The sequence below is a fragment of the Mycetomoellerius zeteki genome, unplaced genomic scaffold (assembly GCF_001594055.1).
Source record: "Mycetomoellerius zeteki isolate Tzet28-1 unplaced genomic scaffold, Tzet1.0 scaffold72, whole genome shotgun sequence".
In the NCBI taxonomy this organism is placed as follows: Eukaryota; Metazoa; Arthropoda; class Insecta; order Hymenoptera; family Formicidae; genus Mycetomoellerius; species Mycetomoellerius zeteki.
In genome coordinates, this window is record NW_017257742.1 from 962,421 (window position 1) to 980,368 (window position 17,948).

A 17,948-nucleotide genomic window follows, 5' to 3' on the forward strand; every position below is an offset into this window, starting at 1 on the left:
AAGAAAGATGAACATGATAAATGAATTTGAATACGAAACGCCATGATTGGATTTGGAATCGCGAACGCTCGCCGAAAGAAATTAGTTGAATATTCAGCAAGTTTGTAGGCAAAGTATTTCGCGTGTACAGCTATTTTCTACATTGTATAACTTATTTATAGGAACGAGCTAAATCTGGGAAATCGCACAAATGAACAGTTTCGGAAAGATACACTGTTAAACAGATACAAAAAAATTAAATTAACAACCTTCACAAAAAATTTACTCTTACAACTTGATCAAGATAAAATAAAGTTTAAGAAATATAAGGGAATTTTCATTGATTCGTGATGTTTTTTAACAGAGTATACATTATATTAGGGATTTAACGATCCACTAGTTTTAGAACAACCTGTAGTTTCGATAAATGACTGTAATCTAGACCTGATCGCGCCTCAGATCTTTTCCAGCTCCATTCCATTCTTATTTAATTAACTTACTTATATAGAATAATTGTGCAGTTCTTGGTAATTCTCTTGACTTTAAGCACAGAAAACGCACGATGAATATTGATAATGTCGAGAAAAGAAAACAGTTATTCAACGTTAAATAATAAAATATTAGCAAATTAAATCTCCCAATTAATTTCAAAAATTAAACATTATGTTGATAAGAATTAAAGCGTTAAACTTTAAGTTCGATATATAGAAATGCTTCGTGCTAAAAATTTATAACAAGCCATAATCAGTTTTAAGTCATTAAACACAGCGCTTAAATCATCAGCGTCGTTCTGTGGTTAAAGTCAAGATCGGATATCATTTAATTCTTATTATATTACTACGATATATTATATCGATCGAGAAAAAAAACATTCAGAAAGATGTATAGGCAAAGGTACATTTTTATATGATAAACGTTCGTGTGACGATGACAATGAATTCATCGAGAAACGATGGTTGTTTTCGTTCGAATATTTTAGGTCCTTGCAATCGAGAACGATAATGAATACTTTGTCCGTAGATATCACGTAAAAGATCCTGACGTTTTGTAGACTAGAAAAGTACAATTGGCGTTAAACACGCTGTGATATAATAGAAGAGCGGACCTTTCTTTACATTTTCTCTATGTTACTTTGTAGGCACTTTCTACGAGTAACGGGAGACTCTCGAAATACATACGATGGAAATCAAAACGTTTCCTCGACATTAAAATTAGTTTCACATCATCTCCATGTGACGCAACGTGACCGTCCGTCTTACATTTAAGAAACTAAAGAATAATTAGGCAAACGTTGGAAAACGTGCAATTTATTCTCGCGACTGCTATCGAGAATAATACTTTATTTCTTGCTTTATAATTACTGTATGCAGTTCTCTTATCATTATTGTATATATGTGTATATATATTTATATGTATCCTACTTTTTTATTGTTTCTTTCTAGTTGTTCGTTCATTACGGATTTATTGCTTTAAATATAATTGCGAATCAATGTAAGATAGTCACATAATAATATACAGTGTTAAATCTATCGCTATAGCTAATGATTGGAAAGAGATAATTGATATATTCATTAAAGACACTATAGATCTGTCGAGCTGTCGAAACATTCATATATCCATTATGTATCAAATAAGCTTTCTGCACATACGACATTCTCTCACAATCAGAAATATCTATATATTCTATATAGATGAATTTCCACAAATCGTTAAACATTAAACGATTTGTAAAACATAGCTGTTGCATCTACAGGGAAGTACAGCTAACAGTTACAACTGTAGCTCTCCGTCTACAATCCGAGTCTTTTTTGGCACAAGCAAAATTTCATTCTCAAATTTCACCCTCATTTTTGCTCAAAATTTTAATTTTTATCAATTAAAGGTTTTAATATTTGAGTTAAAAACTATTTAGTAAATGTAATTAAAATATTGGAAAGAAATCTTGAATTTTTTTGAAAGCCGAGAACAGTAAAAAAATTTAGACTAGGCAAAAAAGACCCAGTTTGCAAATGAAGGATTATGTGATAATGGTACCCATGCTTAATTTGTAGAACTTATTGCCCCCATCGATAATACTGTATCGATAAACAAACTATTTCAATATCCGACGTTACTTTTGAGTGAGCCGTCTAATTGTAGATTATAATTTATTGCTGTAGAGCAATTATATATTATATTATTTTGACATTTTGTCGGATGGACGAATCAATATTATTTTCTTTCAATTCAATTATACTCTTTAAAGCATTTCATTAAGATGACAAATTAGAACGTCTGTATTGAAATGCAATAACTCTTGCTTTTTTATAAATACTCTGAATATACGAATGTATAATACGATTCTTTTCTCATTGATGAGAAACGAAAAGTTGATGCCTCCTTTAATTTAGCTACTTCTTGTTCATGGTTTTTAAGGCACCTGTATATATGTATGGTACGCAATACAATGTAAGTATACAAATAATTTGTTGTATAACTAAGAAAATTATTCGCTATTATTGTAACTTAAAAATCATGAACCCACTTGTGTGTTGATTCCTATATATATAAATTCGAATTATCAGCTTAAGATTTCAGACACACGATATTATAACAGAAGCGCAACTGAGATATTATTTCTAGCTGAAACAGCATTACTAAAATATAATTAAAATGCATTTGTAGGAGTAAATTATGTATATAATCATATATACTTGAGATTACGTGTTCCTAAAAAAATTCAAAAAGGAATAAATAGCAAAAGCAGTGTAGCAAAAGCAGTTAACATAATCACATCGTAGTTGGGCATTCATAAATATATTACTGTTGCTTCTAGAAACTCACGAGAATTCTTATACTTACATGCGTACAATACGATAATAGCCGTTAGATTCATATATATACTAATGAAATTGGCTTTTGGTAGGATGAGTAGAGTATATAGTACCGCTTGGTGATTTTTATATGTAAACGATAAAAATACCTTTTGGATATTGACTAGTTTCTGTCGCTTTCTCTTCCTCGTTCTTTTCTTGCATTTCCCAGCAACTTTTCAGCGCACGATCTAATCCGTACAACGATAACAGAACACAAAAGTGATCCACTTGGTGATTCGTCGGCAATAACGTTATTAAATTTATATTACATCTCATTACGGAGTGGTCGACGTTAAAAACGTAGGGTCTACCGCGGCTACCTTCGCGGTAAGAAACGCATGCATACAGAACAACAAGTTTTGCAACTGGGAACACTCCAATTCCTGTTGAAATGTACGCAAAACATAAATACACATTCCTCTATGCGTATAAGGAAAGCAAGTTGAAAGATTGAATGCAACACTGATCTCTTTAACCGTTAAGGAATGGAAGTCTATTTTTAAAATCTTACACCTTTTCCTTAAGTAAGATTTATTATTCATTATTTTATTGTACTTCTTGCCTAAAAATATGACATTGTTTCAGCGTCACTATAAAGCCTTCCTGCAAAGGTTAATCTATTTTTACCCATAAATTTGAAAGAGCAATCTCTCAATCGAGAAATTATATTTAATCTTCTTTTAAAAGAAGAATGATTTGGACTACAGTGTCGCAATAAATCTTTCAGTCATCAAAAATTTGTATTTACCTTCGTTTCGATAGTAATGCTGTCTGGCTCTTGGAAATGCAATTTAAGTCTACTTTTACCGTCGTCGCTGGACCCTCTTAATTGAGAAAACTTGTAACGCCACATGATCTCGCCGATTCCTTCATACGATAACGTAAATCCTTGAGTCCACTCTAACGTTAGACCGGCACTTCTGCTGTTGAAAGTTACCGGGAATGTTTTACTCTGCAATAAGAAAAGAAAGACGTGAGAGAAGAATGATAACGATAAAAATAATTTGGAGAAATCATTACGCGTGTCATAACGGACCTTTAAATATGCAACAGCTGAACATATAGCGGTGTGCCACGCCGCCTCGACCCGCAGAAGTTCTTGCCTGGTCTCAACGCTCAAATAACGCGGTGGTTTTCCCGGACTCTGCGCCAAGAAGCAATGCTGCCGCTCATCCACATTCTCCGATTCGCGCATCACGCGGAACATCGTCTGGTACACTTTGAAAGTCAATGCACAGCGTGACCAATCGCCTATATTACACTGGAAACAACAATAAGAACGATTTAATTCAATTCTTCATCATATTAATAAATCGACAACTTTTTAAAAGTTCAAAGTTACTAAAATAAAAGGAACTGACACATACAGGAGGTGTCTCGAATAGCAATAGATCAGGTCCTTTTAGAGCCAAGAATCTCGGTCTGTAACTCTGCCAGGGTTGATTGCTATTACTCACTGCTTCGTTCACCCAGCCCATATACTCTATGCGTTCGCCAACTCCGAAATTACGATTGTACAATTTCATCTGGAATTGAATTCAAGCTCAGCATCAAATAGTTAATTAATAAAACAACTTGAAGTTTTACATGCAGAAAAACATGGCAATATTACAGTCATATTGTTTGCATCACCTGCAAATGTGTCAATCCTGTAATGTTATCAGTTATATATTTTAACCATTGGCTGAGAATAGCACTATCATCGCAATGTATCACTCCTGTACGTGCCCCGTTAAGTCCTCTCACTTCGAATGCGTTTCTCCTTAGTTTGTCAGTGCCGAATATGTATCTCGTCACATATGCCATCATTAACGGAACTAAAAAAGTGTCACATTAATTATTATGTACTACAAACAAGAGCCCCTACTTTCATATTCGGCATCTGAATTGTGATTACTTCAAATTCTTACAGTTAATCTCAAGTCTTGTGTTCAGGATAACAGAAATCGCTCCAAGATCTCGGAGAAAGAATTAATAAATCACATTTGAACAATTCAACCAATGCGATTAGTCAAATCTTTCTTCATCTTTGATCTCGGAGCGATTTCTAGCATCATGGACACATTGATTGCGGCAATCTTTTTTAATATTTAAAATATTCCGTGCATATAAAGTAAAATCCAAATTTTCACATATGTGACACTAAATGGGATATAAAGATACGAAAGAGGATTTGATTTTGAAGATTCTAAATATTTGATACACATATAGCTACCTGTAATTACGTCCACCCATCTTTTATATTGCATCGAACTGGAAGATGCATTGGAACTTTGACGGCTATGACTGCATCTAGGACTACCCCCTTGTCTGTTAGGCGATATCCATCCGTCTTCCGCCGTACCATTGGCAACATTATCTAGCTTTTCTTCCTTCTCTGTTGATAAGATTAAAATATCAAAAGGATGCACGAACTCTCATTGTCATATGTTATTTTTTACGACAATATATAATATATAATGCAGTACCGTTCTTTTGTAGAAATGGTTTGGCCGCTCGATAATGCTTGACCGTTAGAACTACTATATCACCGGCATTCACACGCCGTGATATACTCGCCATTCACTAAAGAATCATAGAAGACGAATTACGTAATCTAAAATATTCTTCTATTGTTTATAACACTGTTATAAATAAAGAATCGTATGTGGTAGATCCTGATCGCTGCAAATATTATGTGGAATAAAATTGAAGTCAACTTTCGTTTCAATAAGTACGGGCATTGGCAGAAGCAGAAGTTGAAATCGATAATCATTAATTGTACATAGTGCCGTTCAACTATCGTGAAACTGTCAACTGTCGCGTAACTGTAATCGATTCAAATAATAAGAAACAAGTATTAATAGCGGATATCATGCTTATATTATTAAATATTTTATCATTATTTGAATGAAAAAATAATCCTTTAGGTAATACATAGAATAGGCAATACAAATAATAATATATAAAATAATATTTCTCGCACTGGTGATAAGTTTGATAACAATCTGTATATTGACATGAAAATTATTTGTCGTTAATACCTTTAATAATTGCATCCCCAACAAAAAGCTGGCCACACTGATCGGCGGCCTGACCCTTATAAATTCTCGATATGAGTACAGGAAGCTTATGTTCCGCTCCACCCTTTATACTCAGCCCCAAACCACCGACCTTTTGCCTGGTGATTTGCACCATGCGTTCCTTAGCGTCCAAGGGTGGCTTATTGTGATTCGCTGCCTGCTAAAATGTATTCTTGTCTTTGACACGTTTTATATCGCCCGTGATCGATAAAGCACCGGCGGGAGACGATTGAACATCATTCATTCGGGAAATAGATGATAACACGGTTATCGAAAGGCACTCTACCTCGAGATCCTCCCGTTGAAGCTTCAATACCTCCATAGACAAGTGCAAACGCATCGGCACGGGTTTACTCTTTCCATCGCTGACCGTCACCATCCCCGTCCGCACCTATCGATAATAAAATCAAATTGACAAAAGCTATCTGTCGTAAAATTGCTTCCACTTTATTCGTTGGAAATGTTTGAAGAAAAAATATACGTTTATATCTAAAAGGACTTTGAAGATATATCGTTCCCTTATTTTAAAAGTAAAATACAACTCAAAGAATACAATTTTCAAACATTATCTTATCAACTACCAAAATTATCAGTGAATTAGCTACATTAAAAATTGTCAAAATCGTCACAGTTAAAAAAGGTTTTTAAATCGTCATAAGAAAGAATAGTTTTTTAAGGGTTGTAAAACGAAAATGACATTTGATTCTTGTTAATTGCTAATCTTTTGTGTTGATTTGAAGAATCAAATGTCATTTTTAAAAAATAGCTTGAGATACTCAATTTTTTGTGTCATTTTTGAAGGGAGTAATATGAACTGACTTTATATATACATACAGCAAAAATGTTCAAATTATATTGACTTTACCGATACAGCAGAAATGTCCAAATTATGTCACAGGGACAGCCTAAAGATATCGCGACCTCTGCAAATTATCCATATAATATATTCGGGATATTTCTGCTTTGTAAATATTAAATTGTGATCAATCGCATTAATTGACTGTTCATCATTCAACAAATTAATTTGTCAAGACAATTTCTTAGAAGTATACAATATTGTGACAATTTTTACATCTAAAAATAATATGTATGATACAATCTTCCATATATTAACTCAACAAAGCAGTTTGCAACAGGAAATTGAAATAGGAAAAGTAAGACCCGGGGGATTGCAAAGAGAAGGAATAAAAGTTATCTTAGAAGAATTCTCAGAAACGATGCACTCGATGCGGAAATAGTTCGAAGATTAAAGGGAAAAACGCTGTTGTTATATTGTATTACAGTGATAACGATAACTAATGAGCTCCGGCAATATTGATTGATTAAACCGTGCAGTGTCATTGTACAGCCGAGCATGCATTTATGCATGAGAAAGTATCTCGATAAATTCTTAATGGAATATCTGTATTCATTGGGCAACGATCGGCCTTAATTAGTCCAAACAGCATTATCGTTATTACGTTATTTCCCATTTGCCGCCGGGCGAACCGACAATCCACCCCCACGCTACAGTTAACCCGCAAGACCGCAATAGATCGGTTTAAATTAATTCATATTTGTCAATTTGCCATGCGGCTCGAGAGTAACCACGTTCCGTCCTCGTGATTTGCAAATATCTACGAGGACAGTTTCCTCCGTGTAACGACGACTCGCTGTGTCTTTGTTCAATTAATCGATTTTTCCTTTTCTCAATACGAAGGCTCTCTAAATTATTCTCCTGCAAATCCAATTCCGGTCATACTCTTTTCCCCGATGATGACAGCTATAAGTGATCTAAGGAAGAATAGCTAAATGATTAAGGAAGGTAGCATTCGCGGGCGTATCGCAACTTGACAGCGAGAATTTCAACGAGCTATTCATAATTGATGAATTCTTTGATCAATCCGGAAAGCGAACTGTTCTCACGAAAAATATCGACGAAGAGATAGTTTCGTCGCGAACATCGTCAATTTTTTTTTTTCTTTTACAGGACAGGCAGAATAATTATTATGCATTAATCGACGTTGCATTTTTAGATAAAAAATTGGAATGCAAAGAAAACAGGATACAAAATATACGTCGGGCAAATTCATTTCACGGGAATTTAATATGCCATGCATATGAAAAACTAATTTTAAAAGTATTCGAAAAAAGAGCAAACTAAATCTACGCTTTCGCGTTACAGCGAATGAGATCGATTTCGCTCGTGTCAAAGAAAAATTGCACTAGATTGGGTCCTCGAATGTCCCGAAGAGACGCTAAACTTGTCGATTGCGCATGCTATGTATATTAAGTGACAATCGGAAACGATGGCCGATAAACGAGAGACTCTCAGCCCGTTAAATCGGCAAAACGGGACACGGCGGATCTATTTTAATGCAATTATATATGCTATATTTTTAGTAAACGAGTTCGCAGCGTCATTTATCATCGTTAACAATTTGTCCGTTCCAATTAATCCGACGCTAATTAATTATTATCGGAACGCTGAAGCGTCGAGGTTCTATAGAATTATGAAAAACAAATCAGTAACGTTTCTACAAATAGAGAAATAAATTTTCATGAAATCCGTGAAATATATTTTAATATAAGCTGTAATATAAACTCTATATCATAACTATATTTATGACTTTATATTTTTAAGGCACCCGCAAATATCACATTCTATATTTTATACAGAAAGAATAGTTTTGCTGAAGTATCTAAAAATTTTGCTAAATGCAGATCTAAAAATAATTTTATTGGATTATCAAAATAACTATAATATATAGAACGTTCATTGGTTGCTACAATAAGAGAAAAATATTTGATATTTGTGACTATAATTACATGTTATAATTTAATTATAATATATCAGTCAGTAATAATTATATGTAATTCTGTTAACAAATATATAATTGGAAACAAAAAAATAACTATAATTATAGTTGTTATTATCATTAAAATGGTTGCATTTATTCTAATTTAACGTATTTTTTATGGTTGTCCCCCATAAAATTACTATAAATTATAGTTAAATTATAGTAAATGTAACCATATTCTTTATAGTATCCAGTATTTGGTTGCCAACTATTCGTATGTATATTTGTTGATAGAACTATACATATAGTTATTATATATATTATTATAACATTATAATAGATTGATTATAATTATAATAACATGTAATTATAGTTATAAAAATATCAAAATTCTTTTCTCTTAGTGTAGAATGTCAAAATTTTTTGCAGCATTGCTCATCATGTTTGAGTTTCCTATGTCTAATTATTTAGATAATTTAACAAAATTATTTTCCAATCCGTATCTAGCTAAATTTTTAGATACTTCAGCAAAATCGTTCTTTCATTTTAAACGAACGTTTTAATAATGGCTGAGTATCATCGTCAATTAATTCTTTTCGTAATCTTATTACAACGTTTTCTCGTCGTGAGTTATATGCCGCGTAATTGCGTGCGTTAATTTTGCATTTTATTTGCGTAAAATTAATGACGGAGCAAAAGTTCAACTCCAATTTCGACAGAAGTTACACGTTTTCCGTTGCGTACATTTTCCTACAAATTTACATCGCGCTGAGTATTATCGGGTTTTGCATTCCTCTCGTTCTGACAGGCTTTTCTGTAATGACCGAAAATGCGCAGCGCAAAAATGATCGATGTCCGTGTCATTTGTATTCCTCTCTTTTTCATCGAAAAATGAACATGAAACGTTCGATCGTTATAGGATACACAGAATAAAGAACTTTGCTGGAACGTGACAAAATCGCTTCCGAGAAGATAAAAACGAAACTCCACTGCGTTACGTTATCTTTGGATATACCAATTTATAATTCAGAAGTACGATACGACATTACTCCGTTATTAACGTAAAAGTGATTAAGCGTTGCTCGTACCGGCGGCAGGAGAAGATATCGATCTTTTCCACGGAGTCGTGTTGGACGGCAGACACCGAACTGCCAATTTGCGGTATGCGGGAGCGTTTATCAAAGCGAACGATAAGGCTCGCTTCTGCGAAGACATCAATTAAACGCTATATTTGGGGTTTTCCAGGCCATAAACCCCGGCGTGTAGAATCCAGCGATATTAAAGCGTCCGGAGAGCCAATTTCGACGCATGGGGGCCAATTTCCCCGTACGAGCGTTCGTTAAAGTTAGCAAAGATTTAAGCCGATTTCTCCCAATTTTCCCTCCAGCTTTACATTCATATACATTTAAAGTCTATTCTTGGTGGAACTAATATACACTCGTTGTACTTAAAATAAAATAAATATATATTTGAAGTTTGGCGCCGCATAAAAGAAAGAAAGAAATTTTAATGTAATCCAGTGAACACAGTTAAAAATGTATTCGTGTTAAAATCGACTTATTAAAATTTTTGTGTTGAATTTTAATGTCCGAGTGTTAATTTAACATAATGTGATTTTATGTTACTGAAACATTTTGTATTATATTAATATTCAACATTTCTCTAAGTGTTAAAATCACACAATTTATAAGTAAACAATTAACATAAAAATAATGAATTAAAAAAATAAATTCTAAGATAAATAAATAAAATGTGTTAATTTAACATATTATAAATGTTAAATTTAACTGAAGAAATATGCTTCTACAATTTGCTTACAAACTGTGTCAGTATTAAATTTTTTGTGTTAATTTTTTACATAATATTTATGTTACTTTCTAGCATACTCATCTTATGTTAAATTAACACAAAAATTTGGGTGGACCGTGAAATGTGTTAAATTTAACATAAATTTTCCAACTACAAGAACAAAGACTTAGAAATGTGGGGATGTAAGAACCTAAACTTATCTTTAACCGACGTTTATGAGAATGGGCCACGGATCGATTCTACCAATATCGGTGTCGATTCTACAGTCTATCACTACATCTATACCGTATAGTTACAATTTAAAAGGAAATTGATGAGGCCACGATTGATTCCGCATAAGAGACCGTAGAAGGGAGACGCGGCGAGACCTCCCTCACTATTTTCCGGCGAGCCATCCGTCCTTCACGGGAGATTAACAACGTTAATGTCGTGCGATCGAAAAACATTTCGTGCACCTGTAGCGCTGGGAATTTAATCAGGATGACATAGGAATGTGCACGCGACTGGAGCGATTAGCGAGATACGTCAACCGATGACGACTGACGAGATAATACTGGTCCATGAAATTTTCACAAGTCCGAAGTACAACACTCTCGGTTGTGCGTGTCCTCTTATCCGATTAATGTCTAAAAATACGATGAAATGTTAAAATCCATTCATTTATTTGCATTTCGAATTACGAGAGAATGTCCCGTTTTCACGCGCATACAGAGCGAAATAACAGTTAACTTATGTAATGAAGAAGAATTCGTTTTTAAAAGATGCAGATCTAAAAATAATTTTATTGGATTATCAAAATAACTATAATATATAGAACGTTCATTGGTTGCTACAATAAGAGAAAAATATTTGATATTTGTGACTATAATTACATGTTATAATTTAATTATAATATATCAGTCAGTAATAATTATATGTAATTCTGTTAACAAATATATAATTGGAAACAAAAAAATAACTATAATTATAGTTGTTATTATCATTAAAATGGTTGCATTTATTCTAATTTAACGTATTTTTTATGGTTGTCCCCCATAAAATTACTATAAATTATAGTTAAATTATAGTAAATGTAACCATATTCTTTATAGTATCCAGTATTTGGTTGCCAACTATTCGTATGTATATTTGTTGATAGAACTATACATATAGTTATTATATATATTATTATAACATTATAATAGATTGATTATAATTATAATAACATGTAATTATAGTTATAAAAATATCAAAATTCTTTTCTCTTAGTGTAGAATGTCAAAATTTTTTGCAGCATTGCTCATCATGTTTGAGTTTCCTATGTCTAATTATTTAGATAATTTAACAAAATTATTTTCCAATCCGTATCTAGCTAAATTTTTAGATACTTCAGCAAAATCGTTCTTTCATTTTAAACGAACGTTTTAATAATGGCTGAGTATCATCGTCAATTAATTCTTTTCGTAATCTTATTACAACGTTTTCTCGTCGTGAGTTATATGCCGCGTAATTGCGTGCGTTAATTTTGCATTTTATTTGCGTAAAATTAATGACGGAGCAAAAGTTCAACTCCAATTTCGACAGAAGTTACACGTTTTCCGTTGCGTACATTTTCCTACAAATTTACATCGCGCTGAGTATTATCGGGTTTTGCATTCCTCTCGTTCTGACAGGCTTTTCTGTAATGACCGAAAATGCGCAGCGCAAAAATGATCGATGTCCGTGTCATTTGTATTCCTCTCTTTTTCATCGAAAAATGAACATGAAACGTTCGATCGTTATAGGATACACAGAATAAAGAACTTTGCTGGAACGTGACAAAATCGCTTCCGAGAAGATAAAAACGAAACTCCACTGCGTTACGTTATCTTTGGATATACCAATTTATAATTCAGAAGTACGATACGACATTACTCCGTTATTAACGTAAAAGTGATTAAGCGTTGCTCGTACCGGCGGCAGGAGAAGATATCGATCTTTTCCACGGAGTCGTGTTGGACGGCAGACACCGAACTGCCAATTTGCGGTATGCGGGAGCGTTTATCAAAGCGAACGATAAGGCTCGCTTCTGCGAAGACATCAATTAAACGCTATATTTGGGGTTTTCCAGGCCATAAACCCCGGCGTGTAGAATCCAGCGATATTAAAGCGTCCGGAGAGCCAATTTCGACGCATGGGGGCCAATTTCCCCGTACGAGCGTTCGTTAAAGTTAGCAAAGATTTAAGCCGATTTCTCCCAATTTTCCCTCCAGCTTTACATTCATATACATTTAAAGTCTATTCTTGGTGGAACTAATATACACTCGTTGTACTTAAAATAAAATAAATATATATTTGAAGTTTGGCGCCGCATAAAAGAAAGAAAGAAATTTTAATGTAATCCAGTGAACACAGTTAAAAATGTATTCGTGTTAAAATCGACTTATTAAAATTTTTGTGTTGAATTTTAATGTCCGAGTGTTAATTTAACATAATGTGATTTTATGTTACTGAAACATTTTGTATTATATTAATATTCAACATTTCTCTAAGTGTTAAAATCACACAATTTATAAGTAAACAATTAACATAAAAATAATGAATTAAAAAAATAAATTCTAAGATAAATAAATAAAATGTGTTAATTTAACATATTATAAATGTTAAATTTAACTGAAGAAATATGCTTCTACAATTTGCTTACAAACTGTGTCAGTATTAAATTTTTTGTGTTAATTTTTTACATAATATTTATGTTACTTTCTAGCATACTCATCTTATGTTAAATTAACACAAAAATTTGGGTGGACCGTGAAATGTGTTAAATTTAACATAAATTTTCCAACTACAAGAACAAAGACTTAGAAATGTGGGGATGTAAGAACCTAAACTTATCTTTAACCGACGTTTATGAGAATGGGCCACGGATCGATTCTACCAATATCGGTGTCGATTCTACAGTCTATCACTACATCTATACCGTATAGTTACAATTTAAAAGGAAATTGATGAGGCCACGATTGATTCCGCATAAGAGACCGTAGAAGGGAGACGCGGCGAGACCTCCCTCACTATTTTCCGGCGAGCCATCCGTCCTTCACGGGAGATTAACAACGTTAATGTCGTGCGATCGAAAAACATTTCGTGCACCTGTAGCGCTGGGAATTTAATCAGGATGACATAGGAATGTGCACGCGACTGGAGCGATTAGCGAGATACGTCAACCGATGACGACTGACGAGATAATACTGGTCCATGAAATTTTCACAAGTCCGAAGTACAACACTCTCGGTTGTGCGTGTCCTCTTATCCGATTAATGTCTAAAAATACGATGAAATGTTAAAATCCATTCATTTATTTGCATTTCGAATTACGAGAGAATGTCCCGTTTTCACGCGCATACAGAGCGAAATAACAGTTAACTTATGTAATGAAGAAGAATTCGTTTTTAAAAGTTAATTTGTTACGTGCCATTGTGCTTCATTTTGGGAGATGAGCAAATTAAACCGGCTGCCTTCTCGCAGCGTTAAATTAGTTTAAATTATCTCTATATACACGAACGATTGACTGGTTTAAAAATGTCCATCTAATTATGGGAAATTCCAATGATATTACTTCATCAGTACATACGTACTGTATGTGTATCTACGCCGGGAGAACGACGGTAATGAGACCGTCGCAAGTTACGTGCAACGCGACCCAGCTAAATTGCACCACGGTCGCATACACAGCTCTTTTGACCTTTCATCCGCTTTTATCGTATGCAAAAACACCCAGGCCCTCGTTCGCGTACATAGCATGTAGCGGCAAATGCCACCGTGACTGTGACGTATATTAACGTTGAATGAAAACGCGGATAAACGAAACCGAAAACGCTAGGCAGAAACAGGCGAGATAAAATGAAATTAACCCTTCTGCAAATAGCACTATATTACGTTTTAAATTTTCTCAAATTTAAAACGTAACGAAAAAATAGGAAAAATGAATGACGTCATTATTAATACAATCATATTATATCAAGGAAATACATATAAATCCGTATTAACTCTCCGGAGTTGAAGTCACAATCTGTAACACAGTTGTTGCACAGATAGTTTTATTAAAATAAAAATTTAGCTAGATACACAGATATATCTGAAAACAATTTTGTTGGACCATCAAACTAATTATGTAGGACGCTGGTTGCTAGAATGACGAAACTTTTTGCAGCACTGCTCATGCTTGAGTTTCCTACGTAATTTATATTTTAATGGTCCAACAAAATTATTTTCTGTAAACGTGTATTTAACTAAATTTTTAGATACTTCAGCAAAAAGTTCTCTCCGTGATGCTGGGTCTGTAAGACTCATTTATATTATAATTTATAAAATAATTTATAAAATAATTAATAATTGATAAAAGACTCTAATCAATTTCAAGAAATCAAAACGGTACACCTCGTATAAAAAAAAGAAGAAATATCAATAACGGATTCGATTGAACAGCGCGCACTGGTGCATATTAAAAGCCTTACACTGATTTAATCTGAATGTATTGTAGAAGTGAAATGCAAATATTTCGGTTTATAAAATACAAATTTTACCGGCACAATAAAGTGATTGAGGATTTCGCGGTTTAATTCATTTCTATATTTAGGTATATCAAACCCACATTTTTACGTCAATTTGTGTACGACGGTTTTAATGTGTACCCAGTACGCACCGAAGTGCATCCAATCGAATTTGCTATAAATATATTTTAATAAGAATTTAATGAGACCAAAATTTGCAGACGTAACATAAAAATTGTATTGTTTCACATTTTGACAAAGAGATTTATAATCGAGTGAGTTCAATAGACTCATCTTCGACTCCAGAGAGTTAAAGAAATAACGTCAAATTTAAAATATCGAGTCTTAATATCAAGGGAAACGGAAGGTGAAAATAGAAATTAGAAAATAGAAAATAAAAATTAGAACCTATTCGGTTTCAACTGGATGGAAGTGTTATCGATCGAAGGATCTTGAATCGATCCTTCGGGAGTATAGTTGTCAAGTTAATTCCGAGTCGGAGCTTCGATTCATTTCGCCCCCGAGACACGAAGTGTTCGATACACGAGAGGCCATCCAGGAATATCCGGCCGCACATCTGCGCCGCATAGCGAGCGGCACTTCCTCGAGACGCTTCCCCGATCGGGATTAATGCACGCGTGCTGCATCCGAAGCATGCGGCCAAGTGCAAATACGAGTGCAGATACATTATTGATCATCGAAGATCGGCGGACAACGAGGAAGAGGAAGAGAGAGAGAGAGAGAGGGGGGGGGAGAGTGTAAGAAAGGGAGAAAGATGAAGAGATGGAGAACGACTTAATCCTGGTTCCTCTAATCCTCCGAGTAAGTCCGTACCTTCAGCTTCTGGTCAATCTTCTCCTCGATCGGAGTGCTCATCTTCGTCGCGTTGATTCTCATTATTCTCGCGCTCGATCAATGAGGTGATTGCACCCTATCCTCGAAGATTCCTTCCGCTGCTCCCGTTGACCTCGGCGACGAGGCTCGTAGTAGTCACCGCTGACATCAGCAGGCACCACGCAATTATCACGACTTCCTAGCAGCGAGTCATTCCTCGCGACGGCGACGACGACGGGCCTTCATGGCACGCTAGCTTCCTACACGAAAAATAAACCGTATTAGATAGCTTCCATGCTGAAGAGGTCACAGAGTTCAGAGGGATTGATACCGGCGTGTTTCCGGTTTTCGCGACCGCGATAATCGTTCCGAAGGTTTCCCTCCGTCGTGCCGACTTCTCTGAGATTAGAGTGATCTTCCCAAAAGTTTGGACGAACCACGTCTGAGTAATAATCATGTAACTTATTTTTTCCTAAAGCGGAAACGTGAAAAGTGGAAATTGTTGTCAATGAAGGTCACACAACAGACCATAGACCTGTTTTTTTCCCCGGAACTGAACTTCTTGTACGGTTCATCTTTCTTCCTTTTCTTTTCAAAGAACAGTGCGAGTTCAGTCTTGGGGTATGAAAAAAAACGGGTCTTTTATCCGAGAACGTTCTTAACGTAGAGACGTCTTCTTGATGTTCTCAGGATATCCTTTGAAGGTCTGTACGGGGGTGGGGGGGGGGGGGAAAGAAACTTTTGACTTTTCACGCTTCTGCTCCAAGATAAAAGTTACATGATTGCTTTTCTGCTCGCGACAGGAAGCGCATCTTTTGTAGGCTACAGCGTCGTGCTCTGTGAACCGATCTGGGAATTCGAGATCTCCGAAGGAATCTCGTTTCTTAAGCCTTTTGTTCACAATGCTAGAAATCGTTACAATGTCTCGGATGGAGAAAGAATTAACAAATCGTATTTGAACGGCTCAATCAACTAATCGATTGACAATCGAATGATCAATTTTGTCTCCGTCTCGGAGCGATTTCCACTCATACAGCACAGACTTCCACGAGACGTCCTAAAGACGTTCCGAGGACGTTCCTAGAATGTTCCGGATGAAGTGTGGACACAATCTAAGCAGAACAAATCACGATGACGTCAAAATGACGTTAAAATGAATCGTAAATGACCGAAATAAACGCGACTTTTAGTAGTCATTTTGGAGCCATTCGACGTCATGTTGACGTCTTTAACGTCAAAACGACGACAAATAACGTCAGCTTGTTTGCTGGGTTGAAACTTATGCTCAAGCAGAACTTTATACTCTCAAATCAAAATGACGTCGAAATGGCCCCAAAATGATTACTAGATCATTTTTTAAATGTCATGTTGATGTCAAAACGACGACGAATAACGTCAACCTGTTTGCTGGGAAGCTACGCTAAGAAAAGTTACATGATCGCTGCTCTATTCGCGACAAGATTTGCATCTTTTGTGGAAACGCTTTTCGCGTTTCTCTATCTTCTTCTTCCTCGATTGGCAACTTGCCGAGCTCCCGAAGGCGAAACGGCCAGTATAATAAACGAAATATACCTTCCGCAGGATACCCGCAGAGAAATAAAAACGCGAAGTCGATGCCTGAGTAGGCAAAATACTTAGCAAGTTTCGTCGGAAACTTTCAAAAAATAAAATTCCTCTACCGTCGTCCCGTCTCGAGAAGACCCGCTCCGGAGTGCCGGTGCTCCATCAGGGTCGTTTCTCGCGTGTTCTACTGAACTCACCGGAATCGGGAACGTCGCCGGTTTTGACCCCTCGACCTGCCTCGAGACAAGCGACTCGTCGCCCCGACGATGACGACGACGATGCGAACGGAGTCAATTGGTCCCGGTGACCGCAGGACAGAGAGACCGTCGGCTCTGCCCTTCGAACGTTTCACAGTCCTACCTAAGCGACGCGATCGGCTGGACCTGTCCTTGACGACGGGCGAAGCGAGCGTGCGACCTGGGGTCCCTGGAGAGGACGCGACACGACGCGACGCGACGGGACGCCTCCGGGCATCGGCGAAGCCAGACAGGCAATTGCGGATGCAAGTGTCGACCAGTGTCGACCGGCGCACACACGTATCGCGCGGACTGGCTGGCT

At 35.7% G+C, this 17,948-nt stretch overlaps 1 protein-coding gene across 1 annotated transcript; it reads right to left on the bottom strand.

The window, feature by feature from the left end:
- Positions 1-2,732: 2,732 nt before the first annotated feature.
- On the bottom strand, positions 2,733-17,650 carry Syn2 (Syntrophin-like 2). The gene is given in 12 exon segments (XM_018458307.1): positions 2,733-3,217; positions 3,583-3,786; positions 3,871-4,095; positions 4,202-4,360; positions 4,467-4,651; positions 5,050-5,211; positions 5,303-5,373; positions 5,375-5,399; positions 5,858-6,056; positions 6,183-6,287; positions 15,828-16,087; positions 17,588-17,650. Coding segments are annotated over 11 exon segments (1,506 nt in total). The 5' UTR covers positions 15,891-16,087; positions 17,588-17,650; the 3' UTR covers positions 2,733-3,109.
- Between the last annotated feature and the right edge of the window lie 298 nt (positions 17,651-17,948).